General features: G+C 61.9%; 3 protein-coding genes across 3 annotated transcripts; 2 read left to right on the forward strand and 1 right to left on the reverse strand.

Moving 5' to 3' along the window:
- The first annotated feature begins 10,285 nt into the window (after positions 1–10,285).
- Positions 10,286–22,383, forward strand: KANK3 (KN motif and ankyrin repeat domains 3). Its single transcript, XM_055708630.1, is given in 12 exon segments — positions 10,286–10,421; positions 15,545–15,619; positions 15,936–17,633; positions 17,836–17,935; positions 18,064–18,226; positions 18,228–18,262; positions 18,790–18,877; positions 19,149–19,368; positions 19,693–19,835; positions 20,157–20,357; positions 20,448–20,546; positions 20,834–22,383. Coding segments are annotated over 11 exon segments (2,838 nt in total). The 5' UTR covers positions 10,286–10,421; positions 15,545–15,582; the 3' UTR covers positions 20,888–22,383.
- A 1,649-nt stretch (positions 22,384–24,032) lies between these two features.
- On the reverse strand, positions 24,033–24,692 carry RPS28 (ribosomal protein S28). The gene is made up of 3 exons (XM_055708634.1): positions 24,584–24,692; positions 24,459–24,506; positions 24,033–24,362 (listed from the first exon to the last, which is right to left on the reverse strand). The coding sequence occupies exons 1-3, from the start codon at positions 24,620–24,622 to the stop codon at positions 24,240–24,242; spliced, it is 210 nt and encodes a 69-aa protein (XP_055564609.1). The 5' UTR covers positions 24,623–24,692; the 3' UTR covers positions 24,033–24,239.
- NDUFA7 (NADH:ubiquinone oxidoreductase subunit A7) lies at positions 24,688–25,749 on the forward strand. Its single transcript, XM_055708633.1, has 4 exons — positions 24,688–24,807; positions 24,917–24,966; positions 25,058–25,207; positions 25,493–25,749. The coding sequence occupies exons 1-4, from the start codon at positions 24,757–24,759 to the stop codon at positions 25,587–25,589; spliced, it is 348 nt and encodes a 115-aa protein (XP_055564608.1). The 5' UTR covers positions 24,688–24,756; the 3' UTR covers positions 25,590–25,749.
- Positions 25,750–26,251: the final 502 nt, after the last annotated feature.

A 26,251-nucleotide genomic window follows, 5' to 3' on the forward strand; every position in this document is an offset into this window, starting at 1 on the left:
CGAGGGCTCCCTGCGGGGTAGATCCCATCCCTGCCCCCTCAAATGAGATATCCCCAATTAATTGCCTTTTAACTAGAAGGGAGGAGTGCTGAGCCCAGCTCCTCCAAATACTTGATGTTAAAGCCCGGAGGCTCAAAATGCGCTTGGGGTGTTGCAGTTTTCAATAAAATAGATATATAGTAATACTTTCTCTTTCACGCAGCTCCCTGGGGACACCCCTGTGCTGCCAGGATCCTACCACAACTAAAAAGGGAGGGTTTCGCTGGAGCTCTGGGGGATACTGGTGGGACACAGGAGCTAGGGGAGGGGGTGACTCAGCTGGGTTTGACGCATTTTGCTCTTCTCGCGGCATGCCAGAACCTGCTGGATGCTCGACAGCAGGGGCCTTGCAGCTGGTTTGCAATGGCTGCATCAGCCCTGCCCTTGCGCTGCGCCGTGGCCAGGCATGAGCAGTATTGCTGCAGCAAGACACCCTCCGCCAACGCTTTTTCTCCCTATCCTGCTATGGATGGGTTATTCTCTGGTTATCTCATACCCCACTAATGGTCTCTTGATTTGGCTTGTCCTCTCTGAGGCCACTGTGGGAGAGTTAGGGTCTTCTCAGCCCGGTGGGGAGGATGAGGAGGGGGAAGAAGTGCAGTGTGTGCCCAACCATCTCCACCAGCAGTGTGTTATTCCTGATAATTCGTGAATTTTCTCATTATATTATATTATGTTATGTTATATATATTATATTACTAATTTGTGCTTTTACTGGCACACAGCTGCAAGCTGGAAATGGGCTGGGGGGGCTCCAAGGGCACACCAGCCTGAAGGGGTTGCCAGAGCCTTCAGCCTCCAACACCACCAGCAGTATCACCGGAGCAGGGAGACCCTGTTCTGAGCAACCCCCAGCTTCATAACCCCCCATATGTACCCCAACAGGGGCACCCGCGACCCCTGCGGGGCTGCAGCAGGACCACCACCAGTCCTGGGGCGGACGCCAGCAAGTGCCATCACTGACCTGTGACCCTGTGACATCAGCCCTATGGGAGCTCCATCCCTTCCCTGCCCCCCAGCTTGTTTTTGTGGCCGGGGACCGCACACACGCCGGGCCCAGCACTCGCCTCTGTGCGTCACTCCCTGAATTAATCATCAGCCTTGTTCTGCACCGGGCTCCTTACTTAAAGAGATTTTTACACATTAAAAATTAACAGCACTAAATGATTGATGGCCGGGCACCCCTGCACCCCAGGCTTTGCAGCAGAGCTCGGATCACTCCAGCTTTGCTTTCCCTGAGGGCTGCCACCCATCCTTGTCCCCAGCCATCCCCTCTGCCACTGTGGGCATCCTCTTGGGGGAGAGAACCAGCATGGCAGTAACCTCCCCCCAAAAAAGTGACCACGAGCTCTACAGAGCTGCTGTTGGTCTGCTGGAGATGTTTTAGGTGGTGGAGCACCCTCAGGGCAGTGGGATGAGGCCGTGGCACGGGGAGGGATGCTCCGGTCCAGCAAAGATACTGGGGGCTGATGCTGACCCCAAGTGTGCACAGCCAAGTGAGTGGTGCAGAACAGCGCTGCAGGATCTGGAGTGGAAGATGCAGTTTGGGGCCTAATGCTTCCCGCTCCCCCATGACCCCCGCCGCTCCGTGTCACCCTGCACTGCTGACAGACATTTGGGAGCAGCCACTGAGGGGCTGCGTGGGCCAGGGGGGGACACAAAAAGCTTCTCTGCACTGACCTGGGCTGTGTGGGCTCTCGTCCCATCAGCCATGAAGAGGTCTGGCCCTCACCTCCCGGCAGGCTCTGGCTGCTTCCAGCCCCCACTCACCCACCTCCTGCACCCACCCCAGCACCCACCCTATGCATGCACCCCCTCACCACCCCAGCACCCACCCCAGCGCTCACCCTACGCATGCACCCCCTCACCCCCTCCAGCACCCACCCTATTCATGCACCCCCTCACCACCCCAGCACTCCCCCTCTCACCCTCCCCATTCCCCCACTTCAGGCACCTGCCTCTGACACCCCCCATCCCCAGAACCCCTCACGCACCCACCCCAAGACCCCGTCCCCAGCACCCCCCCATGCACCCAGCACCCTCCCCGCGCCCCGCGGCCCCCGCAGCCCGGCGCCCCCCCCCGGTGGCTGCGCTGCCGTTCCCGGGGCGGCAGCGCCACCTCCTGGACGAATCGGGCCGGTGCCGCGGGGCCACCAGCAGCCGCTCCCCGAGCGTGGGGAATGGGCGAGGGAGTGCGGGGGCGAGCGGATGGGGACAAGGCTGGGGACGTGGCTTCGGGATTGCACCGCCGGAGCTGCGAGTGACGGGTCCCCGCCACCCTGTCCCCCCATCACCCTGTGCCCCCCTCACTCTGTCACCCCATTATCCCATCACCCTGTGCCCCCCTCACTCTGTCCCCCTGTCCCTTCATCACACTGTGTGTCCCTCATTCTGTCACCCCCCTCACCCCATCACCCTGTCCCCCATCACACTGTTCCCCCCTCACTCTGTCACCTTTTCACCCCATCACCCCGTGCCCCCCTCACCCTGTCCCCCTGTCCCCATCACACTGTGCCCCCCTCACTCTGTCACCCCATTACCTTATCACCCTGTCCCCCCTCACCCCATCCCCCTGTCCCCCCCTCACACTGTTGTCCCCCCCATTCTGTCACCCCCCTCACCCCACTTCACCCTGTGCCCCCTCACCCCGTGCCCCCTCACCCTGTCCCCCTGTCCCCCCATCACACTGTGTCCCCCCATTCTGTAACCCACTCACCCCATCACCCTGTGCCCCCCCCCACCCCATCCCCCTGTCCCCCCCTCACACTGTTGTCCCCCCCATTCTGTCACCCCCCTCACCCCACTTCACCCTGTGCCCCCTCACCCCATCCCTTGTCCACCCCATCATGCTGTACCCCCTCAATCTGTCACCCCCCTCGCCCTGTGCCCCCCTCACCCCATCACCCTGTGCCCCCCTCACCCTGTGCCCTGCTCAGTCACCCCATCACCCTGTCCCCCCCACCATCCCATCACCGCACCACGGCAGCTCCCACTGGCTGTCACAACCTTCTCCCAGCGCCCCCCTGGCCCCAGCCCCAGGGGTTCACACTGGGCAGGACCCCAACCTGCCACGCTCGGCAGGACCCCCACCCCCAGCTCCGCCGTGCTGCTCTGCTCCCCCCACAGCCACCCCGCTGCCACCACTGCTCCCCTCTGCCCTGTGCCCTTTGGCCATGCCATGGCATTGTCACCTGGCTCCGAGCGGGGCCAGGTGGCCCTGGGCAAGGCTTTTACTCCCCATCTCCTGGAGCCACACCAGTTTGGGGGGGACACTTCCTCAGCTTCACACTCCCCGCACAACTTGTGGGGCTTTGGCAGCCGGAGCCTGTGTTGCAACCCCTAAACTCCCATTAAAAAATGTCCCTTCTTTCAGGTGCCTGCCCTCGCTGGCCGGGTGTCCCATGCTCAGGGGGTGACGTTTGGAGGGCACCCATGGGTGCTGCTGCACCCTGGAGCAGTGCCAGGAGGCCTGGAGCAGCACCCTGCTGCCCACAGTGCTCAGCCCCTGGGTGCTGTAGTGCTGTGGGTGCCCCCCTGCCAAGTCCTGGGATGCAGGGACGGGCCACAGCATCACCCTCGTCCTGCTCAAGGGAGGAGTGACACAGGTCCTGCATGCCCCGCTGCTCCCCGTGTCCCCGCTGTGCCCAGCAAGTTAGGAAGCCTTGACTTCACCGTGCACCATCTGCAGGAAAAATCCAGCCACCTTCCAGCTCCTCTCCGCTTGCTGGCACAGAAAACCCAGCCAGATGCTGGCATGGGGCTGTTCCACTGCCCACTGTGGCCATGGCTGTGGTGGTGCCACCTCCGTGGGCAGAAGGTGGCCAGGAGGGAGCTAGTGGAAGCGGTGGCAACGTGCCAGTGCTTGGGAAACCTGTTTGTGTCCAGCGGATGGGGTGGGAAGTTCCTGGCGGAGATTCAAGGGCAGCAAGCAAAAGCCGAGGTGCTGCGGGGAGGGGGATTGGGGCTCCAAAGCAGCCCTGGGAGGGGTGGGGGCGGGGAAGCCCATCTCCTTGGCCTTGCTCGCTGTCACCAGCTCAATGGCCTGATTGTGCGCCAGACCCAGATGCGCGGCCACAGAAAGGCTTTTCTGCTGCCTTTCAATGCCAGATCTGTGCCGTTCCCTCCGGGAAGGTCCCGCTGTGCTGCCCTGGCCCTTGGCAGATCCCTGGCAGCTGGGAACCTGCTGGCTGCGGGTGCCGGGTGGAGAAGGACGCTCTGTGTACCAGGACACATGTGGCCTTTCTTGGCATCCCTGGAAATGTCAAAACGGAGTCGGATGCCATCAGCCCGAGGGCTCTGCTGGAGAGGGGGGAGTGGAGCTGGAGCAGGGGTGAGTGGAAAGCTGAAAACGGCTGGAAATAACTCCCTGTGGAGAAACTGGGAGGTTGGTTGGCTGGTGGCTGTGGCAGGGCAGAAGAGCATCCGCTGGCCAGGACATTCCCTCTTTGTCCAAAGGACTCAGCTGGTGCCTTTGCCAGGTGCTAGAGGGCAGAAGAAGAAGGTTATTTGGGGGCTGGTTTGTTCCCCCAGTGCACACCCACCCCCATCCTGTTCTGCAGGGTGAAAGGACAAGCTGGAAATCAGTGGGTGAAGCCGAGTCCACATCATCCACTAGGTGATGGGGACATCCGTGTCCCCACGCAGGCCAGCATCCTCCCCTTCCACCAAGAGCCCAGGATCTTCGAAGTTGTGCCAGGGCTGCCACTGCTGTGCAAGAGCATTCCCCACAGGGACAGGGCAGCAGCCTGGAGTCCATCCTGCTGCAGAACTGACCCCAAGGTTGCATGAACCCACAGGAGCAGTTGTCCTCCCTAACTGTCCCCTTCCAGCGGTGACCCCATTTGGGGAGAATCAGTGTGGGCACTTCTATTCAAAATGGATGTTGTGGCCCCGCTGGCTACAGATGGACATAGGGGTACAGCCCAGGGGGCCCAAAAGAAAAATGGCTATTTTTAAGGAGTGCTGAGTTTAAGCCAAGGTCACAACTTTTCAAGGCACCTGAGGCTCCAAACCCTCCGTGCACAGCATGAGCCCGGTAACTGGAAAATCCCAGATCCAAGAGCATCCTGCTGGCAGCTCCCACCGACCGTTGGGGTGTGTTTACAGCCAAGTAACAGCAGCAAGCTGCTGACCAGTGGGGCTGGTCGTCGTGTCCCCGTCCCCCCCACCCCACCCCCCTGGTGCTGTTGGCAGGGCTGGCCTCTGGCCAAAACAAATCCCAGGCTTCGGAAACCCTACACAGCATTTTCCTCAGCCTTGATAAGGCTGAACTGCAAACGCAGCCATAAAAAAAAAAAAAAAAAAAGCAAAAAAGTCATCCTGGCCTTCCCCAGGCTGGCTGGGTACCATGCCAAGAGCATGAAATATTGCTGGAGATAAAAGCCTGCTCCCGCGGTGCCACACGGGCACGAAATGTCACCTGCAGGCGGCTAGATCAGAGGGGACATGGGGGAGGGGATGGGGAAAAAGGGCACCCTGCACCTGGGTGAGGGCTGGTCCCACAGGGCCACGCTGGGGACAAGAGGTTGCAGAGGGTCGCACACATCAGGGGGATGTAGGAGGGGGTGGCATTGGAGCAAGAGGTCCCCAGGGAGCAGGTGACATGGCAGGTGCTCTGTATTCCGTGCAGCGGTGCTGTATCAGGTTCAAGGAGGTGCCTGGGAGGTGGTGGGGTGGGGGGAGACCAGCTTCTTCCCCCTGCCCAGCTCGGCTGAGCCCAGTGTGGGTGTCCAGCAGCCCCCTGAGGACCCTTCCCCAGGTCCTGGCAGCCCACAGGCAGCTGGAGAGCTGGGGGAGCTGCTCCTGCTCCACTCACGGGTCCTTTGTTTTGTTGCAGCATCCCGGGGAGGAAGGACCCGAGGAAACGAGCTTCCTGCCCGCTCCCAAACCCACAGGCAGAAAACAAGGACATCATCCTGCTGCGGCCAGGCGGGGAAGCGTGCTGGGCTGGGTTGTTGACACAACGCAGAGGCGTTCACACCGCCTTGCTCCAGGCGCTGCTCCAGGCGCTGCTCCAGGCATCGCTCCAGGGATCGCTCCAGGCACAGCCCCACCAGCCCTTGCCCGTGGGTCCCACACCGTGGCCAGGCCCGCCAGTTCACAGGGCCACCGAGGGGGTGATGGAGCTGGCAGTGGGGCTTGGGCAGGCATGGCAGAGCTGGAGCAAGCGGTGATGAACTCCAACAGCCAGGAAACAGCTGGAACACATCCCACTGGCTGCTCTTCCAGGTGCACCCTGAGCACACCCGGCTTCTCCTAGCCTTAGGCCACCACCAGCCAGCCCTGGACACCCAGGGCTTCAGGAGCCCACTGCCCTAGGAAGGACCGAGATGCTCTGGGCTTCAGGAGCCCACTGCCCTGGAGAAGACCGAGATGCTCCGGGCTTCAGGAGCCCACTGCCCTAGGGAGGACCGAGATGCTCCGGGCTTCAGGAGCCTACTGCCCACCGAGGGGACAAGGGTGCCCAAGCGGTTGGGATCCCACTGCCCAGGGAACAAATGGTCGCCTAGAGCTGCAGCCAGTGGGGCAGCTGGTGCTGCAGCACACAGGACTGCGGCCCATCCCCACCAGCATTTCCAGCAGCATTTCTCAGGCTCTCTCCATCCAGAAGATGAGGCAGAATGGCAGCAGAAGCTTGCAGGCAGCCAGCTGAAAGCCGGGCCAAGCTTTCTGTGTCTTCCTGTGTGCTGACGCTACTCCATCTCTGTGCAGTGTGCGGAGGGGCAGGGGTGCAGCCTGTTTGTTTGTCGGTCTGCAGCCACTTCCAGCTCCTGGGGCTCTCTTCCCTGGCACGCTGCAGAGAAACACGCTGCCACACTAGTGCACGTCACAACACATGCGCACACGCACACACATATGCCCTTTCCAACTACCCTGATTGGGGAAACTGAGGCACGATCACATGCACAGTCCCAGTTAAGGCTGGCAGAGAGCAAAGGAATGGGATTCACAGAGAAAGCTGGTTTTTGAGACCCTCTTCTGGACCAGAAAAAGCTTTTTAATATTCCTCATGAACTGAAAACTCATCAGTTCCCAGAGTTTTTTGCTCAGGTGGATGCTCTTGGGACAGTCAGGGATGTTTTCCCTGGCCAGCGTGAGGTCCAGGACTGGGGACAGCCGTGCCAGGCTCTGCCACGATGCCATGAAAGTCTGAGAGCCTCAGACAGCCAAACTACAACGTTCCAGTGCCAGAAAACCACTGGGTTTTGGCAAAACTGCCCCTATAGCAGCAGCAAAAGCCCAGCTAGGCCTCCTCACCATTCCATGCAGGGTGATACAAGAGCTCGGTCCCAGGCTGTGACAATCCCTGATCCTCACTTGTATCCTTACCGGGACTGAGCATCCGGGCATCTTTCACCCACGCAGGCACCCACTTGAACATCCACGACCTCACGGCTGCACCTTCGCTCGCCGGAGGCTCAGCAGGCGTTGGCACAGCCGGAGAGCCGTGGGTACAGCTGGAGAGCTGTGGGCACAGCCGGAGAGCCACGGGCACAGCTGAAGAGCTGTGGATACAGCCGGAGAACCACGGGTGCTGCCGGAGAGCCACGGGTGCTGCCGCTTGCCTCCAAGCCTGGGTTTGGCTGTGGCTACCAGAAGCTGCTGGCCCGGCCAGATGGGTGCCACAGCTCGGACCGGTCCTGGGTCAGCATCCCTGGCCTGGGGGTAAAGCCACCGCGTCGGCCAACAGCCGAGACTTGGGAAGCGCTTTTCTCCGTGCCGCCTCCCAGCTGCAGCGGTGATTTACACCCAGTTAAAACACCAGTTGGCCCTCGTGGCTTTCTGGCCGTGTCTTCGTGTCTTCATATCTGAGCTTTGCAGAGCTTCTGCAGAAAACCATGACTATCAGAAAAGGGCCGTGCTGTGCCGTGCCGTGCTGTGCCATGGGTTTAATTCTTCTTGGCCACCAGAACCTTAAGCCGGAGGTGTCTGATGTGCGCAGGGAGCAGATCGACACCTCTCAGCGCAAGGCTGTTGCTGAGTTTTAGTTTTAGCCTGGACATCTCGCTGAGCTGCCACGGTTCTGTGCACCAGCACCAAATTTAGGCAGCCCTGGGTCTGTATTTCCTCGGGGGGGCTGAGTGGTTCAAGCCCCCCCACCCCCAGTTTCACAGCTCCGTGCCAGTGCTGGAGTGGCAGCAGTGGCACAGGCAAGGTCTGGCACCTGCAGAGCTGGGGTGGTGGCGCTTTCCCAAGCTCGTTTTTCCTCAGTTGCTCCTTTTTGGGGGTTTTTCCCTGCCTTGGCAAGGAGGAAAGAAGAATCGTTGTTAGGCGGTGGGTGACGTTTTTGTCAGATGTCCAAGTGTGGGTGTGAGGGACCTGGAGATGGGCCCTTTGTGGAGCTCTGAGCCATGACGCGAGGCACGACCTCCACGGTGCCACTGGCGAGCGGACACTGGTGGCACCAGTACCAGACGTCACTTCTCCAGCCCTGGATGGAGAAGGCGAGCTGCACACCTACAGAGGGCCCAGCGCATTTCTTTGCCAGTAAATCAGCACGACCGATGCTATTCTAGACCTGCTTCGGAGACAGAACGAGGGCATGAAGTCACCAAGTTCATTACCACAGGATGCCAGAGAGGCCAAGTATGTAAATGGGTCGGAGAGGGACGAGGTCTGTCAGGGGAGGTAGATCCATCACGGCTATTAAGGTACTTCCATCCGGATGCAAACTCCTTCCCAGGAAGTCCCCAAGCTGCCAGCCAGCAGCTGGGAGGGACGCTGGGAAGCACATCTTGTTTCTCCTGCTCTTCCCGTGAGTAGCATTACGGAAGAGCCGGCTGTGGAAAAATACCCCGGGGGTTCAGCAGCTGAAAAGGAAAGAAAAAGAAGCAAAAGTCCTTGCTGAGGGTTTTGGCGTTGGAAGGAGTTGGAGGGAGGGGGGTGGGTGGGCAAGTTTTAAGGTGTGAAAGTGGCCAGGGGTCCCTGCGGGATGGGGGATGGCCTAGACCTCGGTGGCTGAGCGGCCGGCGCGTGAAGCAGGCGGGGAGGAAAGTTGGCAGGAGCAGGAGGCAAAGAGCCCGCGGCTGGGACAGGGGAGCGCTGCCAAAAACCCAGCCAAAAACCCAGCCAGGGCGCGCGGCACAGGGCCCCCGGCCAGCGGTGGGATGGGGCGCAAGGCCACCACGGCCAGGGGGGCTGGGGGGGGGGGGGGGGGGGCGGCAGGGCAGGGGGGGCAGGGGGCTGGGCCCCAGCCACCCACGGGCCCCTGGCCAGCAGCACGTTGAGCTCAGGGCAGGGGACACCCCAGCGTCTGGGTGACACGGGCAGGGGACACCCTGTTCTCTGGGGTGGCCCTCCCAGAGGTGAGCAGGGTAGGGGCGTCCCCAGCGCCAGGGACACTGAAACAGAGGGGACCCCATCCCCAGGGGTGACCAGGGCGGGGGTTGCCCCATCACTGGGGGGACTGGGGCAGGGGACACCCCTTCCCTAGTGAAACAGTGACTGCAGACCCCCCGGGGTGACCAGGACAGCAGAATCCCCCATTGCTGAGTTGACTGGGGCAGGGGACACCCCTTCCCCAGCGTAACAGTGACCGGGGACCCCCGGGGTGACCAGGGCAGGGGAATCCCCCATCACTGGGGGGACTGGGGCAGAGGACACCCCTTCCCCAGTGTAACAGTGACTGGATCCCCTGCCCATCGCCGGGGTATCTGGGGCAGAGGTCTCCTCCCTTCCTGGGGTGACTGGGGCGGGGGACACCCCTTCCCTAATGAAACAGTGACTGGGGACCCCCGGGGTGACCGGGGCAGGGGAATCCCCCATCGCTGGGGTAACTGGGGCAGAGGACTCCTCCCTTCCTGGGGTGACTGGGGCAGAGGACACCCCTTCCCCAGTGTAACAGTGACCGGATCCCCTGCCCATCGCTGGGGTAACTGGGGCAGAGGACTCCTCCCTTCCTGGGGTGACTGGGGCAGAGGACACCCCTTCCCCAGTGTAACAGTGACCGAGGACCCCCGGGGCGACCAGGGCAGAGGAATCCCCCATCGCTGGGGTGACCAGTGTAACAGTGACCGGGGCCCCCGGGGTGACCGGGGCAGCGGAATCCCCCCTTCACGGGCCCACCGGGACCCCCCTGCCCCCAGGTGACTGGGCGGGGGGGACAGCCCGCTCGGGAGGGGGTGGCGCAGGGGCGGGGGGACCTCCGTGCCACGGGGGAGCGGGGGGGGGGGGCGGTGCCCGTCCCGGGGCTGGGGGCGATCCCCGCCCGCCGCCGCCCCGCCCCGGCCGCGCTCCCGCCCGGCCCCGCCGCCAGCCCGCCCTCGGCCCGGGGCTGCGGCGGGCAGCGCTGCCCGGCGCCGCGGTGCAGCCCAGAGCGGCCGGGCCCGGGACGGCGGCCCCCGCGCGGGGCCCGGCTGCAGCCCAGACGCCCGGCGGGCGAGGTGAGGGGCGGCGGGGCCGGGACGGGGCGGCGGGGCCGGGACGGGGCGGCGGGCTCCGGCTGGCGGCGGCGGCTCCGGGAGCGGCGGCGACGGCGGGGCGGGGGCTCGTCCCGGTGGCGGCGCCCCCGCGGGGCCCCCCGGAGCCGCCGCCGCCCGGGGCCCGCCGAGGGGGCCGCTCCGGAGCCCCCGCGGCCGCGGCGGGACCGTGGGGCGGCCCCGGCATCCCCCTCCCGGGGGCCTCCGCCCGGCAGGCGCCGGCAGCGGAGCGGGAGCTGGAGCGGGAACGGGGCTGCCGCCCGCGCCCGCCCGGGAGGTGCCGCTGCCGCTACCGGTGGCTCCGGGCCGTCGGGGCGGCCGGGCCGCCCACACCGGCTGCCGGGGGGTCCCCGGGGGTCTCCTGGGCTGGGGGAGCGCGCAGGGTGCTGCGGGCACCCCGGGGTGCTGGGGGCTTCCCTGAGGGGATGGGGATGCTGGTGGGGTCCCCGGAGTGCTGAGGACCTGCTGGGGTCGGGGCGCTTTGGACCACCCGAGGGCACAGGGCACCCACAGGGCTGGGGGTGCTGGGGGCTACCCCGGGGTGCTGGGGACCTGCAGAGCTGGGGATGCTGACGGGGTCCCCGGGGTGCTGAGGACCTGCTGGGGTCGGGGTGCTTTGGAGCACCCGAAGGCACAGGGCACCCACAGGGCTGGGGGGGCTGGGGGGTACCCTGGGGTGCTGGGGACCTACAGGGCTGGGGGTGTGGCAGGGCACCCTGGGGTGCTAGGAACCCGCAGGGCTGGGGGTGTAGCAGGTCACCCTAGGCTGCTGCAGCATCCCTCGGGATGCTGTAGGGCACGTGGGGTGCTGCAGGGTTCAGGGTGCTCCCTACATGGGCCCAACCTGCCGTGGGGCTGTGCCTGTACCCCCACAGTGCAGGATGTAAATGTAACCGTTTCACCCCCTCGAACCCCCTTGCAGCAGGGCTGCCCGCGCTCATGTCCCACCCTGGGTGTTGTCACCAGCCCCGCGGCAGTCGGGGAGGTGCTGGTGGGTGGCTGTGGTGAGGGCACGGGACAGGTAGTGGATGTTTTCTAGTGGAGCCCTATAGAGCTGTAGGTGTGACAGGGCACATCGAGCTGGTACCTGTGTCAGGATGTCTGCGTACGGAGCGTGCGCCTGTTGTCTAGGTGTTGTGTGAGTTCAGGGAGGTCCCCGAGGTGCTGGAGCGGGTGCAGAGCCCCGCAGCCTCCTGACCAACTGGGCCCACAATGACAACAACCCTGAAATTAGCCTGGTGAGAAGATCGAAGCGTTTCCCTTTCCCTCTCTGTGTGGGTGCTGCTGCACCCCCCGACATGAGACGCGGCTCCTCTGGGAGCAGCCCCAGCCTGGACAGCGTAGCCAAGGTGGCCTGGGCGAGCGGGCGCTGGGACAGTGGGTGGCACAGAGCACAGGGTGTCCTTTACGGCCCCGGGGCAAGGGATGGGGATGGGACAGGTGGCAGGGAAGGCGTGATGAGCTCTGGCTACCTTTCTCTGCAGCCACCCTGCGGGTGATGCTGCAGGTGGTGGGCACGCGTGATGGCTGGCACCGTGCGAGGGGCCCAAATCCTGGCAGGAATTCCCATGGAGGAAGCCCTGTGCTTGCGCAGTGGTTTCCCTTTAACTTTAGAACAGCCTCAGCCTGGAACTTCGGGGCTTATCGCCTGCGCACAGCTTCGAGGGAAGCGTGCCTGGCCGAGATAAATCAAGTCATGCTGGCCAGGGCTGCTCTGGACTCTGTTCTTCTCACATTCCTCATGACCTCAGTATTTTGGCTGGGGAGCAGAGCTGGGGAGAGCCCTCCCCGTGTCCGGCCCTGGCCGTGCGGGTGGAACGTCTTGGGCTGCACACCAGCACGTGGCCAAGTCGGGCTGGGGGCTGCCCCACTGATCCCCCTGGTAAGGGAAAGGGCCCAGAGGAGTCTGGAGCTTTAAAAATAGCTCCCCTGGGCCTGTCCTCTGCCAACCCAGGGACTTGGGGACCCACAGGGAGGTCACCCAATGGACCATGAGGCTGGGGTCCCAGGGGCTGGAGCATGGGGACCAGGCGCGCCAACTGCCCTGTCCCTAATGGGGCTTTTTATCGTATGTGAGTGGAGCAGCTCCAGTTTTGGCCCCAAGCTTCCTGGTGTGACTGCAGGAGGGGGAGACAGAGGTGCAAGCCCCCCACAAAGCACAGCCCTGCCTCTGCGGGGACAGTTGGGTCCCTGCGCATCCTCTTCCTCCTCTCACTGCCAAGCTCCTGAGCGGCATTTTGCTTTGTACCATCCCGCTTTTCTGTGGAAACACCAGGGCTAGAAGCAGTGCTTTCATGTCTTCCTAAGGAAGCTGGGATCGTGTGGGATGCCCTGCCTGTGGCACCGGGGGGTCCCTGTGCCCAACCCCAGCAGCACCAAGCCCGGGTGTCCAGGGAGCGGCCGAAACTGTTGAAAATCGGCCTTTGGCACCGAAGTGGCCGGCACGTTCTTCCCTGTCGGGATGTCAGCCCAGGTGGAGCGGCTTCTCTTTGAACCAGTGCCGCAGTGATGGTGGTGGCCAGCCGGGGACAAGGCTGGCTTTGTGCTGCTGGTGCCTGGGCTGCGGGTGCAGGGACTTAACCCTCTCACTGCTGCTGCGCACCAGGGCCATCTGCCTCGGTTGCTGTCCTAGCCAGCTCAAATCCAGCCTGCCCCTCACCTCGACACCCAGGGGCAGTTTGCGTGTCAGGGGGAGCCGGCATCACGGGGTTCCCAGGAGGTCTGTGCATGGCGGAGCCCCCAGGGGGGTTTGCACATCAGGGGGACCCCATCAGGGTTCACACATCGTGGGGTCCGCGGGGCCATTTGCACGTGGTTGGGAGCCCACAGGTCCCATCACCTGGCCTGCCCTTTGTTGGGCGAAGGCAGAAGCTCCTGCGCTGGATCTAGTCCATCCTTTTGGCCCCAAAAGCAACGAGGGTTGAGAGCCACTGGGGAGCTGCGGGGGGTCTCCTCCAGGACAGCGCAGCCACGCAGGTGACAGCAGCAGCTGGCATTGGCTGAAGGGGTAGAGTGAGGTGACAGAGGGGACAAGCAGTGTGTCCCTGGGTCAGCGGAGGGGACAAGCAGTGTGACCCTGGGTCAGCGGAGGGGACAGTGGGGCAATGCTGGCAGAAAGGGCACCTTTGCCGCAAGCAGGACAGCGCAGGAGACCCCTGGGCAGGGGTCCTGGCAGAGGCAGCTTTTCCTGGTGCAGGACAATACCCGGCCGGCGGCGGAAGGGAGCTGCCGGCTGCTTCCCCCGAGGAAATGCTCCCGCTGGCTCTGGCTCCCGTTGCTCTCCCTCTTCCTCCCGTTTGATTTCCAGCGTGCGCAGAGCCGGGTGGGAAGTTTGTCCTGGCCCAGGCACTGTTTAATTACCTGCAGCGAGGGCCTGCAGAGGAGGAAGCCGGCTGCTTCCCGGGATGGGAGGGATTAGCAGAGGTGGGGGACGTGCAGACCCTTTCAGGCCTGAAGCTGGGGGCACAGAATGGTGGGATACCAGCATGGAGCTGGGATGTTCCCATGGGCGGTGTAAGCTGGGATGTGCGTTGGCTGCGGGTGGGTTGGCAGAGGGGTGGGAGGCCCCCAGGATCCAGCCTTGTGACTGGTGGGATGAGAGGGATTAGCAGAGGTTGGGGATGCAGACCCTTTCAGGCATGAAGCTGGGGGTACAGGATGGTGGGCTACCAGCATGGAGCTGGGATGTTCCCACGGGAGGTGGAAGGGATCCCGTCTTGAAGCTGGGATGATCCCAGGGGAGGTGTAAGCTGGGATGTGCGTTGGCTGCGGGTTGGTTGGCAGGGCTGGCGGGGGCCAGGGGGAGCTGCCCTGTCACCTGGGTGTCCAACCTGAGCCTGGCCTGGCGCTGCCCATGCCATGGCTACTCCTCCAGCTTCTGGCATGGTCAGGGCGAGCCGTGGGCTCAGCAGATCAGCTGGGGCTGGGGAGGCAGCAGGCGGCATCGTCATGGGCAGAGGGTGTGAGCCAGGGGCTGGCACATCGTCTCGCAGCTGGGCCATGTGACAGGGATGACCACAGCATCTCTGCTAGCAAAGTCTGGACCCTCTGGTTGTCATGGGCAGAGGATTTGGGGATGGATGTGGGTGTTTCTCCACAGCCAAGGCCAGATCCTGCGCCCTTCTCTGGGCAGCGCTGAGCCTCAGCTTTCCGTAGGGCTGTGCCTGAGCTGCCTTTCCTCTGTGGCATGCCTCCTCCCCTGCTTTATTCCGAAAATAGCCTGGTGCCAAATGCTTTGCCCGCCGACAGCTGCACAGCCCCATGGCCACCTGTGCCCCGCAGGCAGAGCCACCGCGTCCCGGTTGTGCGGGGATCTGGTGGGTGACACTGTGTGCTCCTGGGGTGTTGTTTGCCCCCATCTCACTCCCACTAAGAGTGTTCCCACCTGGGCCCTGGCACCCAGATGCTGGTGGCACCCCAGGCCGTGAGCTCACCCCTGGACCACAGCTGCATCCTGCTGGCTCTCCTCCAGCGTGCCTGTGCCGGGCTCTTGGGAAAACCAGGCTCTCACTTCCATTCCCCCCTGCCTCCTGTCTTGCCTTATCCCACATTATCGACAGGGAAAAGCAGCCAGGTCCCTCCTGGGGGTCACCGGTCCTCAGCCTGGGGGGTGAGGATGGACATCGCACCCAGCGCCCAGGTGCTGGCAGTGGCCTGCGGTCACGTAGCTTTGCAAAAGCAGCGATTCCCTTTATCCCAGGCAAACTTCTCTGCTGAGAACTGCATCCATAAAGGCTGCAGCCTCCTTTTTTTTTTTTTTTTAAATTTTTTTTTTTTTTTTTTTTATTTTTCCAGCCTGCTCCCCTGGTGTGGCTGAGCTCTGACTCATGACTCTGCACCCTCAGAGCTGGCAGCGCAGCCGCCGCAGCCGTCCCAGCGCTGGCTGCGAAACCTTCATTCCTTAAATGTACAAACAAAAGCTCCAGCCTCGTGGCACCAGGGCTGGAGGGAGGCGAGGGGGGCCAGCACATGGCAGGGGGTGGCCGCAGGGTGCTCCCCAGCTGGGGGGAGGTGGTTAGTGGCAGTGTAGGGGTCACCAGCCCCCGGTTTGCAGGGTTTTGCTGGACGTGGCCCTGGTTTTGTTGCAGGTTGATCGTTTTCTGGTCAGCAGCATCCCAGGGAGAAGATGGCTCAGCCTGCACCCCTGAACCAGAACCTCCCAGGTAAAGGGACCGGGGTTGTCACCGGGCCGGTTGTCACAAGGGACAGTGGAAGGAACACGACGGGAGTGGCAGGGCTGAGCTGTTCCCGTCCTGTCCCAGTGGGTTTTCTCACCCCAGCACCGAGCCTGGCACAGTGCGGGTGCCCTGTGACATCCAGCGGCACCGAGGGTGCTGGGGACGGGCCATCTGCTGGGCCCGCTGCCAGCAGCACCACGGTGGGGAGGGGGCTGGAGGCTGCCAATCCCGGTACGACCCCATGGAAAAGCCCACCTGAATCCACCAGGTCCCTGCCTAACCGCCCCTGCTCCTTTTGCAGATCTCGGGGGCCCCTTCTTGTACCGGGACCAGGATGACGGGGAGAAGAGCTCATATTCAGTGGAAACCCCCTACGGTTTCCTCCTGGACCTGGATTTCCTGAAATACGTTGACGACATTGAAAGCGGCCAAACGCTGAAGAAAGTGCCGCTGCCTCGCAGGGTGAAAGGGTCCCGGCAGCCGCCCAGCGCCCTGCGCAGCCCCAGCAGCCAGGCCAGTGACTGGACCTCCACCGAGTCCCTGGCCTCCACGGCCAGTGAGGAGGGCAGGGTCGCGCTGCTGCTGTCCCCGCACCGCCGGGCACCCCCGGAGCCCCCGAACAAGCCAACCTCCCACCCCGTCTCGCCACCACCGCCAGTGCGGCTGCTGCGACCTCCCACCCGCAAGTACCTCGTGCGAAACCCGCGGGTGGAGAAGACCTTGCTGGAAACAAGCCGGAGGCTGGAGCAGGAGCAGGGCCATTTGCAGGATGTTGGCGGTCCCTCCCGCAGTGGCCCGCTGAGCACCCTCAGTCAGCTGTCCCCCTGGGTGCCGGTGGGTGCCGAGGGCCAGGGGGGCTGGGGACGGGCGAGCCCTGCCAGCTCGGGGCACAGCACGCCGGCGGCGGGGCTCAGTGCTGCTCCGCTGCAGCACGTGCGGGAGCAGATGGCAGCAGCCCTGCAGCAGCTGCGGGACCTGGAGGAGCAGGTGAAAACCATCCCCCTCCTGGAGATGCAGATCTCGGAGCTGAAGAAGGAGAAGGCAAAGCTGATGGAGAAGCTGTCAGTGGAGCCCGGCGAGGCTTTTTGCCACCCCCCTGGCTCCGAGGCGGTGGCAGGGGGCGAGGAGCCACCCCAAGGTGGGCCAGAGAGCGAAGCAGAGCCAGCGAAGGGGCGAGCGAGCAAGATCGCGGAGCTGAGGAAGCTGACGGAGAAGCTGGCCGTGCCGGAGCGGGGCAGCAGGGCTTGGCCAGGCAGGAGCCCCAGGGCTGCCGAGAGGCCGTGCCGCTCCGTGGCGGTGGGCGAGGACCGGGCCATGACCGATGCAGTCTTCTACTACCGCGGTGACGTGCCGGACGGTGGGGTGAGGGAGCGCAGGGACGTGGGCGTCTGGGTGCTGGAGTCCTCGCTGGGGCTGGCCAGCGAGGTGGAGCGGGAGCTGGAGCTGCTGCAGCAGACGGTGGGGCACCAGAAGGAGGTGATCGCCCTGATGGAGGGGCACCTGCGGGAGGCCACGCGGGAGCTGGAGGAGCTGCGGCTGGAGGTGTGCGCCCGCCGGCCCCACGGGCGGCTGGACAAGGAGGTGACAGCCAAGCCGCAGGTGGCCGAGGCGCTGGTGGAAGCGGCAGTGGCGACACAGAGCCGGGCAGCCGGCGACCCCCCAGAGACGGCAGAGGCGGGTGTGGAGTGCTGCCCACCGACCAGCTGCATCGGGGTGGACTGCCGCCCCGATGGGCGGGATGTGGCGGTCGGACCTGATTCAGCTGCCCAGCGCGAAGACAAGGGCAGCCAGACCGACGTGGGCAGTGCCGTCCCGGTGGGCGAGGAGCCGGATCCCAGGGCAGGTGATGCCTCAAGCAGCCCCTCGGCACAGGGCGCAGGAGCCATGGGGGGTATGTGCCAGTGCCCGGACCCCAGGGCAGCCACGCCAGAGACGACGCACAGCAGCCAGGACCCGTCCCTGGTGCGGGATGGCGGAGCTGGACCAAGCCCTGCGGCTGGTGAGTTGGCGCCAGGGTTGACACCAAGATCTGGGTTGGGATATTCCCGTGGGAAGGTAGAGGGGGACCCTGTTGGGGACAGCGTCTGCAGGGCCAACGCTACCTGTGTCACAGCAGCTGCCTCGGCTCTGCCCGTGGCCCTCCCATGCCTGCCCTGGGGTTTGGGGTGCCTGGTCCCTAACGCCTATCTCTCTGCCCCCAGGAGCCCTGAAGTCCATCATGAAGAAGCGGGACGGTCCCCCCCGGAGCGAGGCCGAGGGCAGCAAGAAGAGCCTGCAGTTTGTGGGCGTGCTGAACGGGGAGTATGTGCTGAGGGTCTCCTGCCCCCTCCCCAGCATCCCCATCCTGGGCTGGGGGCAGCTGCAGTGGGGGGACCTGGAAGGGACCAGCCAGGTGCCGTGTTGCTGCTGAGCATCCTCCCTCTGTGCAGGTACGAGAGCACATCCAGCGAGGAGGAGGAGGAAGGAGACAGCTCCTCTGAGAAGGCTTCAGCTGACAGCTCTGACAGCGAGGAGATTGGGGACATGGACACCTCGGATGAGGAGGTTGGGGAAGGCGAGCACAAGCCAGGCCAGGAGCATGAGGGGGCTGGTGGGGACCCTGCTGGAGACCCCGGTGGTGAAGGAAAAGTAAGTGCCAAGGGGAAAGGCTCCGTCGCCCTGTGCAGCTGGGAGCCGCGGGCTGGCACTGGCCCTGCCGACTCGGGGTGTCTGCCCTGGTTCAGAGCAGCCGCTGGGAAAAACACCCTGGGCTCCTGCAGAAACCATTTGGCAGGAAAAAGTCCTTCCAGATTCTTGGCTCTGCTAAGGAAAGGATGATCCTGAGGCCCCCGATGCCTCTTTGTTGGAGAAGATAGTTTGGAAGGGAACAAAAAAATACCAACAGCTCTTTATGGCACTTTTCAATAAAAGGAAAAAAAAACGGCCTAAAAATGGGTAAATGGGGCCTGAGCACACCCGTGTAAGGCTCGGTTCAGCGGGGGGTGCAGCTGCTGGGCTGGATGTTGCACCCCGGGGAGCTCACCGGAGGCTCACGGGCATTGGGGAGCGGAGCTAAACCTCCGTGGGGGGACATGGGGAGACCCCTTGCCTGTGTGGGTTAGGTGGGACGATGCAGCCCCCCGCCCCCCCCCCAGCCACCCTCGTGCTCTCGCCAGGTTTGAGCTGAGCCCCAGGATGCGGGAGGCATGCCTCATCGTCAAGACCCACCTGGGCCACCCCAGTGCCACCAAGAGCAAAGAGGTGGTAAGTGGGGTGCTGTGGGTGGGAGGGCTTGCACCCCTCAAATACGGGTCAGCAAAGCCCAGTTCTGCACCTTCCCCCACAACACAGCCCCTTTGCTCCAGGGACCCCAAAACCCACGTGGACTCAGGCCATCCCAGCGTGATTTCGGGGTTTCAGGGTCCTGCCTTCACCCGGTCCCCTCTGGAGCAGGGGGGTGGGTGCCGGAGGTCACGCAGAGGCTGGGGGGGGGGGTTGCTATGGTCCTGGCTCAGTGCCGCTCGCCCCCCCACAGCTCGCCAGCAGCAGCCTGGTCCTGCAGGAGTGGTTCCGTCTGTCCAGCCAGAAGGTGTCCACCCCCGACACGGTCGCCAACCACCTCCTGGCCTTTGCCGAGGTCTCGCCAGCTCTCCTGGCCCATGTGGTGAACCTGGCAGACGGCAACGGCAACACGGCCCTGCACTACAGCGTCTCCCACTCCAACTTCCACATCGTGCGGCTGCTGCTGGACACAGGTCAGTGCCACCGCTCCAGAAACGTCCCTCTGCCACCATCCCGCTCCATGCCTGAATCCCATCCTGGCCATGCCAAGCATAGGGAGCAGGTGCCAGCAGCAGGGTGGGGGGGGTCTCCCCTGGGCTGTGTCCGTGCACAGGTAGGGGGGAGTGGGCAGCCACGCCAGCCCAGATTGAATGGGGGCGGGGGGTGGGGTGGGGGGGTGAAACCTACCAGCAGGTCTGTGCCCGTGGTGCAGGGTGGGAGCCAGACGCGTCACTCAGTCTGTGCCTCCCACTGGCCCCACAGCACCCTGAGCCCCTTGGCTCTGCCCATCCCCGCAGGGGTCTGTAACGTGGACCACCAGAACAAAGCTGGCTACACCGCTCTCATGCTGGCAGCGCTGGCGGCCGTCGAGCAGGAGGACGACATGAACGTGGTCAGGAGGCTTTTCAGCATGGGCAACGTCAACACCAAGGCCAGCCAGGTTGGTGCAGGCTGGGGGCCACCTCATCCTGACCCTTTCCCCCCACCCCCAAGCAACGGCCAGGGCCATGCTTGGCTCCAAGGGCAGGACTGTGGTTCCAAAACCTTGAGGGGGCAGTACATGGGGAGGGCATCACATTAGGAGCAACTTCTGCCTGGCCTCAGGGCTCTCGGGTCTCATCCACGGCTCATCTCCAGTCAGGGAGGTGCTCAGAGACCCTGTGGGCGCTGCGGACAGCGGCGGTCCCTCCCCGGGGCAGTGGGAAGAGGGGGGTGGCACAGCCAGGGCAGGAGCAGCTTGGCAGTGTCCCTTGCCTTGCAGGCTGGCCAGACAGCGCTGATGCTGGCTGTCAGCCACGGCCGGCAGGAGATGGTGGAAGCCCTGCTCGCCTGCGGAGCGGACGTGAACCTGCAGGATGAGGAGGGCTCGACCGCGCTGATGTGCGCCTGCGAGCACGGCCGGGTAGAGACAGTGAAGCTGCTGCTGGCTCAGCCCACCTGTGACATCTCCGTCGTGGACAGCGTAAGCCTCCACTGCTGGGGCCGGGGCATGGCTGCCCACCCCATGTCCTGTCCCCAAACCTCTTCCCAGCGCTCTCCCTTCCTTTTTCAGGATGGTAACAACGCCGTCGCCATAGCGCTGGAGGCTGGGCACAGCAACATCGCTGTGCTCCTCTACGCCCACCTCAACGGCACAAAGGTGCAGCTGCCTGTGAGTACCGTGGCTCCGGCCACCTGCCTTGTCCCCAACAAGGGCCACTGGGGTGGCACCACGCCACCGGCTCAGCTGCATGGTGGGCAGGTGGCCCTGTAGGAGGGTCAGGGCTGGGACACAGACAATGCTCCCCAGGAAGGGGCTGCAGGGGCGAGAGCAGAGCGTCCCCGGTGCCATGCACTCAGTGTGTCCTCAGCAGCAGGGAACCAGCGTGGCCAGCCCTGAGCAGGAGTCGCTGAAGGGGTCTCTGGTGACATTTCATGACTGTGCTCTCTCTGTGGCAGGGGACATCACCGACAACCACGAAGAGCCCTGGGAGCCCAAAGAAACCAAGTTAGAGCGACCTTGGGATCCAGCCAGGGACCAGCTGCGTGCCAGCCAGCCACCAGCAGCACTGGGCAGTAATTTATGTCCCCTCACCTGCTACTCCTTTGTGTGCCAAATCACTCTCCGCAGCTGCAGATGCTTTAATCCTCCTGTTAATGGAGCACGCACCATCCCTGGGCCTCACTCGCCCGTCTCCAGTGCTGGAAGTGGCCCACCTCATTCCATCAAGTGACCTCAGTGTGAGAAACACAGCACGTGGAAGCCAGCCCCATCCCCTCTGCTCCCCACCGCAACTGTGCCACCTCAGGACCCACCGCAAGAAAACAAACCCAGCAGAAACAGCACCTGGTTTCTGCTCTTAGCCAGCACTGGGCAGCAGCTGCGGGAAGGCAGCAGAGCTGGTGACAGCGAGCAGGGCTGCAGGAGGGAGAGGGTCAGCTCCTGGATGGTGCTGGCAGGGGAGCGGTGCTCAGCAGGAGAGTCCTATGCAGTGATGGGAGAAGGGACACAAACTCCCTGGTTAAATGCTGCCTCAGATGCAGGCTGGGAGCACTTCCAGACTGAAATGCTTGCCCTTCTTTTCTGGCATTTCCTTTCCTTGCTGAAATCTTGAGTTCTTTCTAGCACATGCACACAAAGCAAAAAAAAAAAAAAATTGTATTTCTTGGTCAAAAAGATGGAGTTCAACGTGAAATCACTCGGTGACTTGACTAGCTCAATGGGAGCAAGACTTCTGGGTACTGGGGGCTGGAGCCAAGAACGCATTTAGGGACTGAGACTGGCCAGCCAATACCCAGCACGGGGAGCTGGGAGAGCAGCTGCCTCCTGAGCATCTCCCATGTCAAACAAACAGTCTCGTAGCCAGTTTTTTTGGCAATGCGAAAGTTTTTTTGCAAAGGCAATCAGAGCCCACAGCTGAGTCCCTCTGCCCACCTTTCCTTTCCAGAGGGCAGAGGAGCAGCCAAGGATAGCTCCAGGAAAAAAAAAAAGGAAAAAAAAGATAGGAAGAGCTCAGAGAGCCCAGGGCCTGTGGAGGTGGATGTGTATGTCAGAGGACGTGTGTGCATCTGTGCAAGTGTGTGTGCGCCAGGGGGGGTGGGGACAAGGTAAGGATTAGGGACCCCCAGAGGAAAGAGGCTTTTGCACGTGAAGCCAGCTCAGCTCTGATTCCTTCACAGAGGTCGAAGTGTGTCACAGCCCCCACTGCTGCTCCTTGGCCCAGTTTTCCCCACCATCCATCTTGCCTCACCGAGGCCTGGCCCAAGCTATACTAAGCCAGGAAACACTCCCAAGAAACTTGTTCTGGGCAAATGCCACTGCCCTCACAGCGTGCCCGTTTCGGCTTTGCACTGAAGTTAATACACAATGCTCACAGCCACTCTAGTATGCTACTCCTTATGTATGCCATACTCACTGCTTTGGTCTCACAGGTTTACTGATATTTTAATACTGATGTTTATTTTTAAGATATAAATAAAATTTAAAGTAAAATTATTTTGAAATATTACAGTGACCATCACCAGTCTCCTGCCTCTTTTTCTGGCTCCAGATAAAACCCCCAGAACAGCTTCAGCAGAGCAACAGCCCAGCACAGCCCCCACACCTCAGTTAACTCCCTGCAAGTTTATGAAAAGGCTACATCCATCGCTCTGGTGTTCTTCCAGTTGAGTTATCCCAGTCAGGTACCCACTGTTTCAGTTGACAGGACCAAACGGGATACTGGGACCAAGTGTAGCCCTTCACTACCCTTGGTTCACCCTGGTATTAAGATACTCTGATATTAAGCTGCATTATTAAAGGGCAATCATCAGACAGAGTGGGGATGGAACATCACCTCCCTCCTCACACAGCCAAGGGCCACGTTGACCCCACAGGGATGTCTGCAAAGGGCTACAGCTGCTCTGAGCCACCCCTGCTGCAAGTTTGCTTCTGTCTGGCCACCAACTCACCAACACTCCTGTCTTGGTCACGCAGCACAGTAAGGCCTGGCAGCTACCAGAGCTCTTTGGTCATTGCTAAAGCTGTGCAGGGAACACACAGCAACCTGAGAAGTAAATTCCAAGCAGGACTTCTTGCGCTCATTCCCAAGAGCTCTGCTGGGCCACATGAATCAGGGGAGTTCAAATTCACCCAATGCTCTGAAATAGAACCACCACCAAAGAACTAGATCAAGCAGGAACACAAGCACATACTGACAAGGGCTTTCTCCAGAGCACAAAATCCACCTCAGGCCACCCATGAGCTAAGACCTACAGGAGGGGGAAAGGAAAAACCACAAATGCTCTTTCAACACCAGCCCTAACAGCAATCCTCACTATCTGCCTAAGTTCAGTGATCCAAACATCTGTTCCAGAAGTGCTCTCCTCAGCTTTAGGATACTCAAACCCTCAATCCCACCTGCCACTGAAGGGGCTTAAGAAAGTTCAGGATACTTAAGAATGAAGAACACTGCCATCAAGACCGCAGGATCAGGAGCTACAGACCCCACTCTGTTCAAACACACCACAAACCAGTATCGTTCTATTACCAGAGGGAAAATACCAGCACTTAAAAATCAGCCCTTGAACTGTGACAGTTTCCAGGCTTATTCCTAATCCTTTCAGCTTCACTTTTACTTTATGTAGTAGCCTAAACCAATAAATCTTTCTAGCTAATTGTGTGGTGGAAGGGAAAGCTGAATAAGAAAATAAGTGAAATTGATTTACAAACTCCTGTAAGGGGAGAGAAACACGCGCTCACTGTGGGTGACTGCCAAGAAAGACAGCCAGCAAGTGTATTTATAGTAGCATTTATAGAATAGCTTACTGAGGACAGAAAGACAGAAGCAGCAGGCTGCTGCTTTGCAAGCTGGTACAAAGCTTGACTTTCAACTTGCAATTAAAATCCACCTAAGTCCAGTAAGTTTGGCAGTGACTCGTTACCAGTTACATACAGTAAAATGCTTACCGGAGAAGTCAGGATTAAGGTTGCTGTAATGAAAAGTTATTTTCGTTGTAACAAGTTTATAAAAATGCAAGAGCACAGCAAGATTACACTGTAAGGCATCATGTGTAACCCCAGCAATGAGCTTTTGGGCCTCTGCTGAACGCAACAACTGGAGGTAGGTGCATAAATAGAGTGCTCGCACATTCAATAAGCGAGACCTGGGCAAGGGGCTACCAAAAAAGCTCTTTATTGCAGGAACACCACTACCACCACACTCCTCTCCATCCATGACCCGCATCCAGCCTAGCGAGTGTCTGCAGGTGACTCCAAGCAAATGCTGTAAGGCTCCATCACCCGCAGGAAAGCAGCAGAGGCTGCCCAGGCTAAGGTGACAGTGGCCAGGGGGGCCGCGGGGTGGGGGGCGGCCCCGAGGGGGGCTCAGCGCAGCCGCCGGGCCTCGCGTTCTGACTCCAGCAGGGTGAGGACGTCGCCCTCGCGCACCGGCCCCTTCACATTGCGGATGATGGAGCGGCTCGTGTCATCCATGAACTCCACACGCACCTGCGGGCCAAGACGGCGTCAGGCCGGCCCAGTGGCGCCACTCCCCGCCCGGGCCCAGACCCAGCTAGGCCGAGGCCGAGGCCCAGGCCCACTCACCTGCGTGCACTGCCCCTGCGAGCCGGTCCGGCCCAGCACCTTGGTGACCTGCAAGGAGGAAGCAGAGGGTGAGCGCACGCCCCCGGTCCGCGCCCCCCCGCCCCCAGCGCCCCCCAGCCCCCTACCCTGGCCAGCTTGATGGGCTGCACGCGACTCGTGTCCATGGCGGCTCCGCGGCTCGGGAAGGGGGTGGCGCTGCCCCGAGCTGCCTTATATAGCGCCAAGTCTCGCGAGACCCAGCGTGCCCCGCGCGCTCCCGGCACCCCCCGCGGCACCCCTGTCCTTCACAGCGGCTAAGATGGCGACCGCCACTCGCCTCATCCAGCGCTTCCGCAATTTCTTGGCGGGGGTAAGGGGGGCCCCGGGCGCCGCTCTGCGATGCCTCGCGCAGTCGGGCAGTGGCCCGCGGGGGGAGCGGTGCCCGGCGCCGCCTGAGACGCTGTCGCCTTGCCTTGCAGCGGAACCTGCAGGCCAAGCTGCCGCTGCGCTACACGGAGATCTCCAAGAGGTGCCGGCGGGGCGGGCCGGGCCGCGCGTTTCGGCCTGAGCGCTGAGGCTCGCCGGCCGCCGCTGACGCTCTGGAACCGTTCTCTGTCTAGAACCCAGCCGCCGCCTCGGCTCCCGGTGGGCCCCAGCCACAAGTTCGCCGGTAACTATTACTGCAGCCGGGACGGACGCCGAGAGTCTCTGCCGCCCATCGTGGTCGTGGCGGCGCAGAAGACCCTTGCTGCGGGGGCGCAGGCTGGCAGGTGGGTCCGGCCCAGTGGGTCCCGCAGCGCTGCTGCAGCTGTTGGGGCTGAGCTGCTGCGAGCCTTGTCCGATTTATGCTAGAAGTGCAAAAGTCTTGCAATAATCAGTATTGGGTTTCCCAGGTCATCAAAGAACGCTGGGCTAAGTCTTTGCTGGAATTAACGAGGTGGCTGGAAGCTGACTTAACAAAGTGCTCTAGCTCTAACAAAACCTATGCTCCTGATTAAATCAGGCTTTCGTAGTGTTACTAAAGGCTCTTCTCTCTCTTCCTTCCTCTATCCCAGTTCAGGCTCTGCAGTGTCAGCAGCTGAGAAAAAACCAGTGACGCCAGGACCAGCGCTTAAGAGGTGGGAAATTTCAAAAGACCAGCCCTATTTGTGAGAAATAAAGCGTGATGAGGCTGGATGTGCAGGTCGCAGTTCATTATGAAGCAGCACTCTAATAGGAATGCCTGTGGTGGATTTTGCTACAGTGATGCTGTGTGGAACTTGGCCTAGTGCTGATAATGCATGACTAATAAATATATTTAGAGCTGTGGTTATCCCCTTTCCCACCCCTTTTGTCTGTTCTATTTAAATTATCCAGATTGCTACTCTAATATTGGTAATCTTTGGGTATAAGGTTTTCTTGAAGGGACAGCAACATAGTACGCATATTTGAGCTTAGGCTCAGTGGATTTGTAAGCTACAGCCGAGATACCACTTCAGGACAGAGCTGTGTGAAACACCCTAGCCATAAAGGACCTGACACTCCAATCTTGTGATGAGGTGCGAATTAAGTAGCCTGCGGCACTCTTTCTGCAATTGCCTGATATCCTGCCCAAGCTGTGCTGCTGCAGATGCTGAGCGCTGTAGTCCAGCGCCAATGACAACAGGTCACCTGGGCTCACGCTGTGATGACCTGGCAGTTGCAGTGAGCTACGCTGGTTGTTTTTCAGCGAACTGCTGGATTCTGTGCATGTTCCCTGGAGCTGTTGGGCACCGGAGGAGTGCCAGTGCATTTACACCAGGCCTTTGCCCAGTCATCTGCCCGCCAGCAGCACT

The sequence above is a fragment of the Falco cherrug genome, chromosome 4, assembly GCF_023634085.1.
Source record: "Falco cherrug isolate bFalChe1 chromosome 4, bFalChe1.pri, whole genome shotgun sequence".
Lineage (NCBI taxonomy): Eukaryota > Metazoa > Chordata > Aves > Falconiformes > Falconidae > Falco > Falco cherrug.